This window comes from Otolemur garnettii, unplaced genomic scaffold (genome assembly GCF_000181295.1).
Source record: "Otolemur garnettii isolate 467f Iridium unplaced genomic scaffold, OtoGar3 scaffold00155, whole genome shotgun sequence".
Taxonomy (NCBI): Eukaryota; Metazoa; Chordata; class Mammalia; order Primates; family Galagidae; genus Otolemur; species Otolemur garnettii.
The window spans coordinates 2,111,423-2,127,745 of NW_003852550.1; the positions used below are offsets into that span (position 1 = coordinate 2,111,423).

At 41.4% G+C, this 16,323-nt stretch overlaps 1 protein-coding gene across 1 annotated transcript in view; it reads right to left on the reverse strand.

Moving 5' to 3' along the window:
- COL4A6 (collagen type IV alpha 6 chain) overlaps nt 1-16,323 on the reverse strand; it is a 339,968-nt gene that overhangs the window by 42,759 nt on the left and 280,886 nt on the right. Inside the window, exons 14-20 of the mRNA XM_012811365.1 lie at nt 8,026-8,085; nt 6,938-6,982; nt 6,316-6,369; nt 5,448-5,517; nt 3,736-3,843; nt 2,700-2,840; nt 1,679-1,783 (exon numbers count right to left, since the gene is read on the reverse strand). Coding sequence (XP_012666819.1) covers nt 1,679-1,783; nt 2,700-2,840; nt 3,736-3,843; nt 5,448-5,517; nt 6,316-6,369; nt 6,938-6,982; nt 8,026-8,085 — 583 coding nt within the window. The remainder of the gene's footprint in view (nt 1-1,678; nt 1,784-2,699; nt 2,841-3,735; nt 3,844-5,447; nt 5,518-6,315; nt 6,370-6,937; nt 6,983-8,025; nt 8,086-16,323) is intronic.

Below are 16,323 nucleotides of genomic sequence, written 5' to 3' on the forward strand. Positions count from 1 at the left end.
GTGGATGTGGAGAAAAGGGAACACTACTGGTGGGAATGCAAATTAATTCATTCCTTTTGGAAAGACACCTGGAGAACACTGAGAGAACTAAAAATAGACCTGCCATTTGATCCTGCAATTCCTTTATTAGGTATATATCCAGAAGACCAAAAATTGAATTACAACAAAGATATTTGTATAAGAATGTTTATTGCAGCCCAATTCATAATTGCTAGGTCATGGAAGAAGCCTAAATGCCCATCTACCCATGAATGGATCAATAAATTGTGATATATGTACACCATGGAATACTATGCAGCCCTAAAGAAAGATGGAGACTTTACCTCCTTCATGTTTATATGGATGGAATTAGAAAATATTCTTCTTAGCAAAGTATCTCAAGAATTGAAGAAAAAGTATCCAATGTGCACAGCCCTATTTTGAAACTAATTCATAGCTTTTATAGGAATGTCATAACCTAATTATAGCCTTAGAATATTGGAAGCGGGTGGGAGAGGGCAGGTGAGGGGATGTGGATGGGGGGAGGGAGAGTGATTGGTGGGGTCAATCTTTATGGTTAATCTTACAAGGGTACAAGTGAATCTTTCTCAAAGCAGAATATGAATGTCTTGACTCAATAACTATGAAAATGACATGAAGGTTATGATAACCAGTTTGATGAGAGCATTTCAAAATGTATATGAAAACAGCACACTGTACCCCATGATTGTATTAATGTACATAGTTATGCTCTAAGAAATTTTTAAAAAGTAGGATTGTATCTTATTAGGACATTAAATAAGAAATGTCAAATTTTGAATCAAAAGAACTCTGAGACTGAGGAAAGCTGTTAATTCCTTGAGAGAAGAGGAAAGATCTCAGATACCTGAAATCCCTAGGTTAGGCATCCTCAAACTATGGCCCGCGGGCCACATGCAGCCCACCTAGGACATTTATCTGGCCCACCTGGTGTTTTTCCCACCACTGACTGTCCTGCTTAGCAGCTGACTCGTCCTGGGGCCCGCAGTCTGGTCCTCCAATGGTCTGAGGGACAGTGAACTGGCCCCCGCTTAAAAACTTTGAAGACCTCTTCCCTAGGGCATCCCCAAATTTCTTTTCAGTCAGTAGTTATGCTTCTTTCTAAACCCTGGCCTAGTTTGTGACCATAATGAATTGACTTACTTGAGTATCTTCCTCTCAGTGTAAGGAATGGGGAAATTACCCAAATACAGCATGAAAAAGGAGAGAATTAGCACAGCTGAAGGCTGGGGTCATTGATCAATTCTCCAATCTTGGTAGGACTGGAGTTGTTTTCCTGTAGCCAGTCACCTTTTTCAGAGTCTCAAGTCTTGACTTGTTCAGAGACCTTTCCTCTAGGCTGAAAGTAATAAGTGGCTTCCATCCCTGGACTTGCAAACTAGGAGGGGTTGCAGCATGTGCCAGCTAACACTTTAGGTTGCTGGCAATAGCTTGTGCAGGTGGAATGATATGGGAAAAGCAGCCTGCAAGCAACCCTGTCTCTTGTCAGCCTCAGTCTTAGAGGCCCACATATAGCACTTCCAATAATCTTACAATCAAAGCTACAATCAAGACTTACAACTGCTTCTGTTTGGTTCCTAAGGCTGCTGTTTTATTCATTCTCCACAAAGCCTTCTCTAGGGAGTGAGGGGGACCAAGAAACTTAAAGGAAAAAAATCACCTTTTACTCCTTTAAGGCCTGGGTTTCCTCTTGGCCCTCGTTCGCCTCGGAGACCAGGGATCCCTGGCTCTTTGCTGTGCAGGATTTCACTGTCTAATGCTGGACCTGCAGGAAAAAAGAAACATTAAGAGACCAGCAGCTTATATAAGCCTGATGGATCACCACAGCACCTCAATCACCAAGACTTGAGTCCTGGAGGCTCAACAACACTCAAGACAGAGGCAAACAAAATAAAAGATAGAGACCCCACGTCTGCAGCAAGGAGCCAACAGGATTTTCTGTTGGTTCAACTCACACTAGTAATACTTACAGAAAGTCTACCATGTTCCAGGCACTGTACTAGACACTGGGGATATACAAATGAATAAAGTAGCTTCAGTAACTCAGCAGTCCCAGAAAGCTCCGCTGGGACAAAAGAGGAACTAGGTACACGTTGCAGTGGTCATGGGATTTAGAAGACAAAGTAATGTGCTGGACAATATTTCTAGCCTTTCTCTCAGAATCTGGAATCTAGTGACAAGCCCCAAGGACATGTAGTCTTTTAGCAGCCATCTTGAGGATCTAGGCTTGGCTTTCTTTTCCCCCTCAGGCTCTCAGCTCACCCGATTGGACCCCTATGGATCAGAAGAAGCTCTAAAGAGCCAATGCTGCTTCTGTAGGAGCCAAAAACAACAACAACAACAAAAAAAAAAACACAGAGGTCTAGGGGCTGAGAACAGTGAAAGATGGAATGGAAATGAGTACAAAAGTTAGAAGGCTTCATGTAGTGTTTGATCACTAAGGAGGCCTTACTAGCTTGTTCCTTGAGGGAGAAAATTCTGCTGCAGCTGATAACTGCTTAAAGAGGGCTCTGATTCAGAGCACATGGGGCTTTTACTGCTGCCTCTCTGCAGTTATCACATGTCTTGGTTTAGCTGTTTCACCTGTGAGATGTTCCCTCAAAAATCATGACTGTTATGCAGTCTGGATTATACCTGAGTCTCAAGACTGAAGAGAGAAATGAACAACTTACCAGGTAGACCTGGTGGGCCTGGTGGACCTGGTGGGCCAGGCCAACTATCTTTGCCAGGGAGGCCATCTGGCCCAATTGTCCTGCGGCCTGGGTTTCCTCGGTCCCCCTTCAGGCCTGGAAGTCCTGGGGGCCCTAAGGCACCTGGGACACCTGAAAGGATAAGCCCACACACAAACGCTCATCACATCACCTGATGTTTGGGGTATTTCAGTCAGTGGTGTACGTTGGAAACAACCCAAGTGAAGAATTTGGAAAAGCATTTGCATTTCTCTGGCACCAGAATTAGAAGGGTCCTTAGGGATCAATCAGCCTAACCTCTTGGGACACTGAGGCCCAAAGAAGGCAGGAGACAGTCAGGGGCCCATAGTTTCTTAGTAGCAAATTTGAGAGGAAAGCCTGGGTCTCTAGCCTCCCAGTTCTCAAGGTTTTCTGCTGTGGTGCTGGGGCTAGCTAGATGTTTTCCTAGTGGCTGCTTTAAAAGCATAAGTATCCTTATAGAAGCCCATATCCAAGGAATTTAGAAACTGGTGACCTTAAAAGTAAGGTCTAGGGCTTTATATCTAGGACATCACTGCTTCCCAAATTCTGGCATGCCCTTTTTCTGCCTGCCACCATAGAATGACTTATGGGTATGCCCCTGTGTTGAATGGTTCAAAGGTGTCATCCTGGGACCTGGGACCATTTAGTGCTGAGTTAAGATGAGAGTGAGGGTACAAACCTCCCCCTCTTGGCAAGTATCAGCTGGGCTGGCACATCCACAGAAGAGTGACATGGCTCTAGCAGCTCAACACAGGACCCCTCTGGTTGCTGTAAACCTCAGTGACAGTCAGTGATTGCCTATCTAGTTATGGCACATTATTTAAGCCAAAGTAAAGCTCATCACCCAGGCCCTACCTCTCCTGCTGACCAGCAGTAGGAAATCTACTGACTATGGCCTATCTCTCCTTTAACTTTGGCTAAGTGTGTGCCTAAACCCAGAGGTACACTGGGAACCAGAGTGGATAGAGGGCTGATCTGTGCAGGGGATGGGTTATTTTATTTTCACCTGGTAATGATGGCAAGCCAGGCACACCAGGGGAGCCACGCAGACCCTTAATGCCTTCGTTTCCTCTCAGACCTGGGAGGCCTGGTACACCACGGTCTCCAGGATAACCTGGCATTGTAATGACAAAAAAAGCAATAAGCAAACACAGAGGAGGCCCACAGATGCTCCGCTAAAAATGCAGAGAGCTGCCCTGGGGTTAGATGTGCCTTGCTTCCCAGATAAGAATGGCCTCACATGACAATGGGCCTACTGGAGTTGAGGCTCCACTACCATTAAGAATTGATCTGGCTGGAACATATTCTTCTTAGCAAAGTATCTCAAGAATGGAAGAAAAAGTATCCAATGTACTCAGCCCTATTATGAGACTAATTATAGCCCAAGAATATGGGGAAACGGGAGAGAGAGGGGAGGGGAGGGGGGATGATGAGTGGAGGGAGGGTGTTTGGTAGGACCACACCTATGGTTCATCTTACAAGGGTACATGTGAAGTTTTCTAAATGTAGAATATAAATGTCTTAACACAACAACTAAGAGGATGCCACGAAGGCTACATTAACCAGTTTGATGAAAGTATTTCAAATTGTATATAAAACCAGCACACTCTACCCCATGACTGCATTAATGTACACAGCTATGATTTAATTTAAAAAAAAAGAAAGAAAAAAAAAGAATTGGTCTGGCTAGAGTTTGCCTCCCATGATAAGTTCTGCTAAGTACTAGGATGGTTCTTCTACTAGTACCAATGTGCTGTAGTTTCTCAAATGTCTACTGTTTGGGTTAATATGTTACTATTTATGTTATATGTATATACTTAGGTTTCCTGGGAGTAGGAAATAGGAAGCCACTGTTAACTATTACTACCTGAAAGGGTATGGGCCTGAGAGAATGAGAGAAGAGGGATAGGTCAGAAGACCCATGTGGAAGAGATATTACTGTGTTTCCCCCAAAATAAGACACTGGTCTTATATTTATTTTTTCTCAAGAAGACACACTGGGCTTATTTTCAGGGGATGTCTTCCTCTCTGCACCAAAATGCATAGCCACACCCATGACTAGGTCTTATTATCGGGGTAGGGCTTATATTTAACAAATGCATAGAAATCCTGCTAGGGCTTATTTTTGCGGTAGGTCTTATTTTGGGGAAACATGGTAGAAGAAGCCTTTGGTCAAACAAGAAGTAGTTGGAGGCAACAGGCATCTGGATCTTTGGAGAAGGCAAAAGGAAAAGTTGGGCATAGACAAATAACTAGGACAAGGAGAGGAAAAAGCATCATACTGTTGATGGCTCTCAACCACCTGCCCCACCAACCAAAGAAAATTTTCCACTTCCTATGAAATTGTCAAGCTCAAGCATGCATGGGATCATCTATATGAGACTCTGAGTGTTCTGCAGTATTGAGCCAAGGTCAGTCCAGCTAGGGAGCATATCAATCCTTCCCTCAGCATCCCAGAAGAACTACTGTTACCAAATTCAGCCCAGGCAGACCCAAATCCTAGTCTTGGTGTACCGATCACAAAAATTGGGTACTGGGATTGGCTTCTGTTCCACAGAGATTGGAGTTAGCTTTATTCCCAAGCTCAGGACCCATGTGAGGCCCTTGGGTTTAGCAGCAATCCAGAGTCTAACAAAGCATCTTTTAAATAATTTCAGGGGATATAATATTTAACCCCGTGTCTTTTTTTCCTCTACACAAATTATAGAGAAATTGCACCTGGAATCACAGCACCATCTGTATCCACGAAAATGTCTGGGCCTGGCAGGCCAATGCTGCCCTTTTCACCCTGCAAAGATTAAATACATTCAACACAAGTTTACGATGACCTAATCACTCAAGATCCTTCCAGACCTATCTTTAGGAAAATTAAAAGTTCCTTGTTCTGTAACTCCTGATTTTCAGGGTTAACTAGTCCATACGTTAATTTTAAAGTCCCATAAATTTTAAGATGATGGAAACACAAGGAAGAACATAGGCCTGACACTCAGTTGCAGACTTGGCAAGGACAAGGGCCCCACTTCAGGACACTCTGCTTCTGGGCCTGGGAAAGATATCATAGACAGAGACAACATGGGTGTATCTAATACATGCTAAGGAGGGAGCAGAGTTTCAGCTTTTTCCCCTACCCTCAGAAGGCCTCGGACTCTGCTTCTGTCACTACCCTTGTTAGTGGATAATGTCAGGCAGAGGAAGTCAAAAGAGTCCCAAATCTTCCAAAAGAGGGATCAGGTACCAGAATCAGATATAATGAAATATCTAGACCCGATGGTGGGAGCTGCATGCCCCAGTTTCAGGCAAAAGGGTATGCATTGTCTCTTGAGAACTTAAAAACCGTAATAAAACTTGACTAGCAATTCTAAACAATGTCAATAACAAATTAGGGTTGAACTTAATCCCGCTAGCCCCTGCCTCTTAGTTTATCCCTGATCAAGCAGCATCTAAGAAAGACTTATCAGCAGCTTTTTGTGTTGAATATAGGTTGTATGCATTTCTGGAGACAAAGTGATATATATGTAGGTATTTATGGCAATTCTTCACCTTTCTACCTTCCCAACCCTGGATTTTCACTTCCCAACAACATTACCTTAATTCCTGGGAGTGCATTAAGCCCTGGGAAACCTGGGGACCCCTTCTTGCCCTGTAACAGAAACAGTTACTACTAAGTTGAAAGTACAGGAGCATAAGAAGGGCTGATCTTTGGATTAAGCCTGGGAAAATGGCACAGGGCTCTTGGCTAGTATCCAGGGTATGCATGGCTTGTATCTGACTCTGGAAGCTGTAAAGTCTTCCAGAAGGCAACATGGCAGTAGGTAGCCAACTTACATACAGAATGGCCATAAATTTCGTGTGCAATTTACTGGGATAAACTATTTTAAACTGCACACAAACTTTATGCCCACCCTGTGTTAGGAGTATTCATCATAAGTACAGAAGTATATATAAGCAGGTCGGGCCTTGCCAGTTCCTGATAATATGCCAAAGATGGATGACCACAGCCTGGCATGGCAAGGCACCAAACTTGATGCCTGGATACCCATCTTCTTGGGTAAAAACAAAAGAAGAGGATGGCTAAGATTATACCAATAAAAGGGAGAGGAATGATTTCTATATTAAGTGATGTCTTCTTTTGCTCACGTTAATAAAGCAAGGAGGACTTTTGATTAGAATTTTATACATCAAAGTTTTAATGATATTAGCCAAAATACCTGTTTCCCTGGAGGACCATGGACTCCTTCTGAACCCATGGGGCCCTGTAAAGAGAATAGCCACACCTTAGAGAGATTAATAGCCCGCACTAGAAACAGCCAGTAGACTTAACAAAACAAAGCTATCCAACTGAGTTCAGGATTTAACAGCTCCTAAAAACAAGTAAGAGAATGTTCCTAGACCTAGGTTCTTTCTAAATAATAATCCATCAGGCTGAAGAGCCGTATGGAGCATTTTTAAAGAGCTAAATAAATGGAAACATTTTAAATCGTAGGTAGAATTTGGTAGAAGGGCTGGGTGGTATTATATTTAGTCTGCATTAGTTCCAAGTCAGGAGATTTTAAAATAGATTATGGGAGGGCCTCTTGTCTTTTACCTCGCTTGCATTATTTGTTGGTGATTATGTGTTTTCAAGACAAGGGAGAAGGAAAAGTAGAGAAAGAGGCAGGGTAATGGATGAACATTGCTGAACACTCAAAGGACTCTTAACAAACTTCATGGCGAAGCAAAAAATAAAATTCTCTAACATGTTACTTTTTCAAGACTAAGGTTGGCCAACTGCTTCTAGATCAAGATATACATGTCTGAAGGTAGGAATCATAGAGGCTAATAGTTATTTATCTGTTTAAAGTGAGATTAATATTGGAAACCAATGACTGCAAACATCACTATGAACCTCCTAGGCTCGTTTCTATCCTGTAAAGATTGCATTTGGCCCTCTTTCTTCCATTCCTGTGCCATCCTCCTGCCCATATTCACTTGGAATAGAATTAGAATGAAATCAAAACAAGACAACACTCACATCATTCTTTACCCTAGAAGATAATTATACATGAAGGTAAGGAGAGTAAATAGGCTAAGTAGATATTTAGAGTGGGGGGTACACCATCCCTTATTGAAGGGAGCCACTCTGCCAAGGGAACGGGGCTAAATAGAGAGAAGGAGGTCTTAGGAACCTGTCAGAGGTTTGAAGAAGGGAAAGAAGAGAAGCCTAGGTGGCCGACATGTTACATAAAATAAAGAAGAAAATAAGAAAACGGACCAGGTGATAGGACAGACTCAGGCAAGCAACATTCCAGGTTCATACCCGAGGTCCTGGCAAACCAGGGATTCCCTTTTCCCCCTTTTCTCCAGTAGTTCCAAAGCCCTGAAAGAAAAAAAGAAACCACAAGTTATAACATTCATTTTCTCCTAAGTTTCCTGGCTCCATCCAAAGCAAGGAGGTAATCTCAAATCAGTTTCACTGTCCCATTCGAGAGGCTCACCGTGTTGAGTCTCTTGTCACTGTCTGAGAAGCATCATTCATTCAGGGCTCCCCTTTGGTTTTAGAAGTAATGCCCCCCAACACTATTACATGTATTTATGACATGACAGGCGGACATCACAGAAATAATTAAATATATAAAACCTTGTCGATTTTACAGATGGGGAAACTAACATCAGAAAGGTTAAAAGTCAATGGTAATGCCAAGTGTTCTGACTTCCATTCCAGGGCCCTTTCCCTAAGAGGTTGCCTTCCATCATCTGGGAACTTAATTCTTTGACCCATAAATGGAGGAGTGTGCAAATCCATGGAGGCTGATACTAGGGAGTAGGGATTTTTCCCTTTGGAGACACGATGACCACAACATCCTTTTTGGTGGGAAGGAGTATTTCTATATAGGCATGGTGTAGAACCCTGCAGTCCCTGTTATGGGGGCTGTAGGGCTCTTGCCTGGCCATAGGAGTACTCCAAAGGGGACTGTGAAATAGTCTTTAATCTTTCTTGCTCTGCTTATAAGAGGTGAGAGTTTGCAACCATGAGTATGACTTGGGGATTTTCTAGGGAGAAGCAGAGTATCCAAAAAGGAGAGTGAGAGATTCTTTCCCTCTGGGTCCAATGCAAACGTCTTGAGTTGCCAGGATACAGAAGAGTTCATTATAAAAGTAGATAAAGCCTTTCACAGAAAACGTAACTGAGGTCATTTTTTTCATTGCTATTCAAAACTGCACTTTTTGGAGCACAGATTTTGGCAAACAATAACATTTTAACCTATTAGGAGAGTAAAGAAGGCAGTGAAGCTTTCTCAAATGTAAGCCTGTAAAAGAAACGAAATCTCCCCTTGTCTCCTTGATGTGACCTGCATCAGCTGGTGTGAGGGCACTGCTCCAATCCCATTTGTAGCTTTTTCTTCCTCTTACGTACACAGTCAGTATCCCAGTGTTTTATTTATTTATTTATTTATTATTAAACTAAGGGGAACGGTGTGTGTTTGTAAGGGGTCCAGTTCAAACTAGGCTTTGGTCCCTACTTGCCTTTTCTCTTTTCTACATCTATAATTGTGTGTCAAATACCTCAGCCCGCATGCTGAATGGAATTTCTAATTTGAAAGACCTGTGGGTTAAACTGAATGCAAACTTGTTTGAAATCTTAGTTTTTCTGCTTCTCCTATTGGAAACCAAGGCGTGCTGCCACCTGGTGGAATGTGTCTACTGGCCTCTGCAGTGGAACACTTCCAGCAGCCTTCCCTGACCTGCCCAGGAAAGCTGTGGTAGTCCATGCTGCCCCAAACTCTTAAAGCACCAAGATTGGCTGTGCATGAAAAGTTGTGTAAGCAGCAGGTCTATATCATACTCCATTTTGTCCCTCCAAGAGACAGCAGCTGGAACACATACAAAGTAGTCCAGTAAATACTGGTGGAATTGAATGGGATAATGACCCAGAAAACAAAACTGTTGCAAATGGCGAAGGAAAGAATGTCCAGGAACTGTTTCATGCCCCCCACCCATCTTACCCACAGTTACAAATACAAGTGGGTCTTGTGTTCCTTTAGAAAGCAGAAAGAGCCTCTGGATTCTTGCTTTTTCAGAGAAAGAGAGAGAGAGAGAGAGAGAGAGAGAGAAAGAGAGAGCGAGAGGATCTGAGAGCTTTGCTTACAGTGGAAACAAAAATAAATATGTAAAAATGTAAAAAATATGTAAAAAAAAAAACAAAGAAAGAAAGGAATTTGTGTGTATGGGGTAGAGCCAATAAAAGAGAAGTGAGTTGGCAAGACAGTAACTGTGCTGTAGGCTCAGCTTGTCTCCCCGTGCAGGGACCCTAAGGAACAAGCTGTTCTAGCCAGATGTCCTGGGACCCAGCCCTGTCACAGTTGGCCCTTAATATAAGTGATCCTGCAACCGCTGTTCCCACACCTCCTACTCACCCGTGGCCCAGAAAGCCTCACTGGAGCACTAGCTCAGCTGTTTCCAGGCCTGTTTTCCCAGGCGCTGGGCTCTTGGTACTTTTTGGTTCCAAGGAGGCTCAGAAACCTCCCCTACCCCGTAGGTACCTCAGACTCACTCAATAGTTTGCTCAAGATTTGCCAGTTTCTTCTCTTTTCCCCTCCTCATCTCTCCCGTTTTGTCTTCCCCTGTGTTTGCTAGCCCCTTGGGCAGAAGGCACATGGGGATACGATTCTCTCTGAAACTCCCCATGGGAGGTCATGTGGCCTACAACCGTGTGAGTGTGCTGCTAGGGACAATGGGACTAAACGTGTGAAGCCGAGATTGAGCCAGAAAATCAGGGGCGTTTGATTACTGCAAAAAGGGCAGGAGAAGACGTGAGGTGTCAACTCCTTCAGGTTGGCCACTTTGTCTCCAGCACAGATTTGGCCTGAAATGGGCAGAAAAAAAATGGCTAAAAGGAACATTTTGGATTCCCTAGCAGTGGTTCTCAACCTTTCTAATGCCATGACCTTTTAATACAGTTCCTCGTGTTGTGATGACCCCCAACCATAAAATTATTTTCGTTGTTACTTCATAACTGTAATTTTGCTATTGCTATGAATCGCAATGTAAATATCTGATATGCAGGAGATCCCCAAAGGGGTCATGACTCACAGGTTGAGAACCGCTGCTAGAGATTTCCTTCCTCAATGCTGTCTTATTTTGTAGTTAGCATGGATAATGGGACACCCATGTGAGGGCTTTGGATTTGAGAAATGTGTTTCCTCTGAAAAGCCCAGAGTGCCTTCCGGCCTTTCTCTTCACAACTTTTACATCAGAAACCATTCATATATCTACTTCCTTTTAAGTAGATAGAGATATTAGGACAGAGGGAGTTATATGATTTGGTGAGGGTCACACATCGAATCTGTGCCGAAACGGGCTGAGAACTCTCTTTTATTAATTCCCACCCTGTGAAATATGCTATTTTATGTAAAGGAGATATTTTCCAGCTATGATGTTTTTTACAGTCAACTGGGGTTTCTATTTTTCAGCCCACACTGCGAAACGCTGCAAGTGCTGAGCTTGAAACAAACAGTATTGCAATTTATCACCTGCACTGTCCTCAGTTAGTCTCTCTGTCTTTTACAGGACAAAAGGGAACAGGTTGAAATTGCAGCAGGAGAAACACTCTTCAGTTTGGACTGTGAGTTCGCATGTGGAAGGAGAAGGAGAGGGCATGAGCTAGTGAACCCAGTAACACTCCAGAGAGCATAAAATCCTTTTTAGAGACTTAGATGAAAACACCACCACTAGCGTGATCAGAACAAACTGGACTGTAGGGGGCAGTATGGTATGAGGAAAAAGCCCTGAATTGAATTCAGGAAAGTTGAATTTCAGTCTCAGCTCTGCTAATAACTAGCTATGGGACTCTGGACAAACCTCTTCACTTCTTCAGGCCATGGTTTCCTCATCAGTATAAGAGGGATGATCCCAGGCCAGCTTGCTACCTCATAGGGATAATGCAACGTGGCTATAATCTACAACACTACAGGACATACACAAAGAAAAAAAAATATATAACTGTACATAATGTACTCTACAGATTTTTATGAAATACTCTACAAAGAAAGGTGAAAACCTTATATCGGAATCCACTGTAAAAGTATTTCCTATTTATGCTATACGATAGAAATACAGTGTGAGCCACTATGTTACTGTCAATTTTCTAGTAGCAACGTTAAAGTAACTTAAACAGTAGATTAATCTTAATGGTATATTTTATTTAACTAAATATATAATAAATATTACTATTTCCGCATTGAAGTAAAAATTGTTACTGAGTCATTTTAGATATTTTTTTTTCACACTAAGTTTTTGAGATCTGGAATGTATTTTACGTGGACGGTACATCTCATTTTGGACCGGCCACATTTCAAGGGTTCAGTAGACACACATGGCTAGCAGTTATCTCATTAGACAGCATAGTTTTATACTTTGTAAAGAAACTTCACATACACAGTTGGGCCTCAAAAAGAGTAGATATGTGCATATTCTCATTCATATGCAAGAACTAAAAGAGCTGATCTCATGGAGATAGAGTAAAATGATAGCTACTAGAGGCTGCCAAGGGTGTATGTATGGGTGGGGATGAAAAGAGGTTGGTCAGGCTCAGCACCTGTAGCTCAGCGGCTAGGGTGCCAGCCACATATACTGGAGCTGGCGGGTTTGTACCCAGCCTGGGCTTGCCAAGCAACAATGACAACTACATCCAAATAATAGCCAGGCGTCGTGGTGGACGCCTGTAGTCACAGCTACTTGGGAGGCTGAGGCAAGAGAATCATTTCAGCCCAAGAGTTTGAGGTTGCTGTGAGCTGTGACACCATAGCACTCTACTGAGGGGTGACATAATGAGACTCTGTCTCAAAAAAAAAGAGGTCAATGAGTACAAACATACAGTTAGAAGGAATAATTTGTAATGTTGAATAGCAGAATGGGGTGACTATAGTTAACAAAAATACAGTACACATTTCAAAATAGAAGAGAGGACTTGAAATACTTCCAACTCATAGAAATGATAAATACTCAAGGTGCTAGGAATCCTAAAAAATACCTGGAATTGATCATTACACATTCTATGCAATTAGCAAAGTATCACGTGTATGCCATAAATATATACGAATATTTTATATCAATAAAAGAGTAGATATTGTCATAGTACAGATACACAGAGAGGTTCAGTGATTTGTTAAAGTCCCAGAGCTGGAGCTGTGTCTAAAATCTGGGTGTTCTGTCTCCAACACCAGGCTTCTTTTTCCTTCTGATTCATTAGATAATGAGCTGATTAAAATGACTCTCTGCCCCTTTGTTTCTGAAGCATCATGTGCCACCGGCTCTACTGGCTCTGCTTTTCAGCCACCCAGAGAGACCCAAACTATTTCAAAGTACCATAGAGAAGGACTGGTGTCATCTATTCCCATTGTGCCAGCAAGGAAGGAGTGACAGGCCTAGTCATCTTTGATTCATCCATTTCCTTCCTGATACCTAGTACCAATCCATGAACATCTTGCCAGCTCCTTCTTCAAAACACATCTTGTGATTTAAAAAACACATCAACTAACGTAATTTATTGGTCCTATTTGGATTCTCATCCAAAAATGGCAGTTTTTTTAAAAAAGCATATTTAAAGGACAATCATAAATTTGAATTCTGCATTGTTGGTTGATATTAAGTACTATTAATTGCTGTTGATTTTATTGTCACTATGTTTTTTTTTTTAAACTATTTTTTTTTTATTTTTTGTTGTTGCAGTTTGGCCAGGGCTGGGTTTGAACTTACCACCCTTGGTATATGGGGCTGATACCCCACTCACTGAGCCACAGGCACCACCCGTCACTATGAAGAAATGATATGCCTATTATTTACTTTAGATTGGCTATAAGTTGCTGCAACTGCTGAAGCTGGGTGATAGGTACATGGGGATAATTACGTAATTCTTTCTGTTATTGTATATACTTGAAATGTTCTATAATTAAAATGTTGAACATGTTCTTCATTTGTGTAGATCTAGGTTTCTTTCTTTTTTTTTTATTAAATCGTAGCTGTGTACATTAATGCAACCATGGGGTACAGTATCCTGGTTTTATATACAATTTGAAATATTCTCAACAAACTGGTCAACATAGCCTTCATGGAATTTTCCTAGTGTTCAGACATTCACATTTAACATTTAGAAAGATTGACATGTACCCTTGTGAGATGGACCATAGGTGTGGTCCCACCAATCACCCTCCCTCCACCCATCCTCCCCCCTTCCCTCCCCTCTGTCTCCACCTTCCCCATATTCTTTGGCTATAATTGGGCTATAGCTTTCCTATGAAAGCTATAAATTAGCTTCATATTAGGGCTGAGTACATTGGATACATTTTCTTCCATTATTGAGATACTCTGCTAAGAAGAATATGTTCCAGCTTCATCCATGTAAACATGAAGGAGGTAAAGTCTCCATCTTTCTTTAAGGCTGCATAATATTCCATGGTATATATGTACCACAATTTATTGATCCATTCGTGGAACAATGGGCACTTGGGCTTCTTCCATGACCTAGCAATTATGAATAGGGCTGCAATAAACATTCTGGTACAAATATCTTTGTTGTAATGTGATTTTTGGTCTTCTGGATATATACCCAGTAGAGGGATTGTAGGATCAAATGGCAGGTCTATTTGTAGTTCTAGTGTTCTCCAGACGTCTTTCCAAAAGGAACGTATTAGTTTGCATTCCCACCAGCAGTGCAGAAGTGTTCCCTTTTCTCCACATCCACGCCAGCATCTCTGGTTATGGGATGTTGTGATGTGGGCTAATCTTACTGGAGTTAGATGATATCTCAAAGTAGTTTTGATTTGCATTTCTCTGATGATTAATAATGATGACCATTTTTTCATAAGTCTGTAGGCCATGCACCTGTCTTCTTCAGAGAAGTTTCTCTTCAAGTCCTTTGTCCACCCTGAGATGGGATCACATTCATTTCTTGCTAATACGCTTGAGTTCTCTGTGGATTCTGGTTATTAAACCTTTGTCAGAGACATAACCTGCAAATATCTTCTCCCATTCTGAGGACTGTCTGCTTTCTTTATTTACTGTGTTATTGGCTGTGCAGAAGTTTTTTAGTTTGATCAAGTACCAGTAGTGCATTTTTGATGTTGCTTCGATAGCTTGAGGGGTCCTCCTCATAAAATTTTTGCCCAGGCCTATTTCTTCAAGTGTTTTCCCTACACTTTCTTCTAGTAATTTTATAGTTTCATGTCTTAAGTTTAAATCTTTAATCCAGTGAGAGTCTATCTTAGTTAATGGTGAAAGGTGTGGGTCCAGTTTCAATCTTCTACAGGTCGCCAGCCAGTTAGCCCAGCACCATTTGTTAAATAGGGAATCTTTTCCCCCACTCCTTGTTTTTAATTGGCTTGTCAAAGATCAGATAACGGTAAGTAGCTGAGTTTATCTCTTGGTTCTCTATTCTGTTCCATGCATCTACCTCTTTGTTTTTGTGATAGTACTATGCTGCTTTGATCAAAATTGATATATAGTATAGTCTGAGGTCTAGTAGCATGACTCTTCCTGCTTTGTTTTTATTTCTGGGTAACATCTTGGCTACATGAAGCTTTTTTCTGATTCCATATAAAATGCAGTATTATTTTTTCTAGATCTTTAAAGTATGACAGTGGGGCTTTAATAGGGATTGTATTAAAATTATATATTGCTCTGGGCAGTATGGACGTTTTAACAATGTTGATTCCTCCCAGCCATGAGCATGGTATGTTTTTCCATTTGTTAACATTTTCAGCTATTTCTTTTCTTAGAGGTTCATAGTTCTCTTTGTAGAGATCTTTCACACCCTTTGTTAGGTAAACTCCCAAATATTTCATCTTCTTTGGCAGTACTGTGAATGGAATAGAGTCCTTGACTATTTTTTTAGCTTGACTATTGTTAGTATATATGAAGGCTACCAATTTATGAGTGTTGATTTTGTAGCCTGAGATGTTGCTGTATTCCTTGATCACTTCTAAGAGTTTTTCAGTAGAATCCCTGGTGTTTTCCAGTTATAGAATCATATCATCGGCAAAGAGTGAAAGTTTGATCTCTTCTGACCCTATACGGATACACTTGATCACCTTTTCTTCCCTAATTGTGATGGCTAAAACTTCCATTACAATGTTAAAGAGCAGTGGAGACAATGGGCAACATTGCCTGGTGCCTGATCTGAGTGGAAATGATTTCAATTTAACTCCATTCAATACGATTTGGCTGTAGGTTTGCTGTAGATGGCCTCTATCTGTTTAAAAAACATCCCTTCTATACCAATTTTAAGTGTTCTGATCAAGAAGGGATGTTGGATATTATCAAAAGCTTTTTCTGCATCAATTAAAATAATCATATGGCCTTTTTTAAATTGTGTTTATGTGATGCATTATCTTTATAGATTTGCATACATTGAACCAGCCTTGGGACCCTATGCCACTTGGTTGTGGCATATAATTTTTTTGATGTGTTGCTGGATTCTGTTTGTTAGGATTTTGTTGAATATTTTGAAATCAATATTCATTAGTGATATTGGTCTATAATTTTCCTTTCTTGTTGGGTCTTTTCCTGGTTTGTGGATCAAGGTGATGTTTGCTTCATAGAATGTGTTGGGTAGTATTAT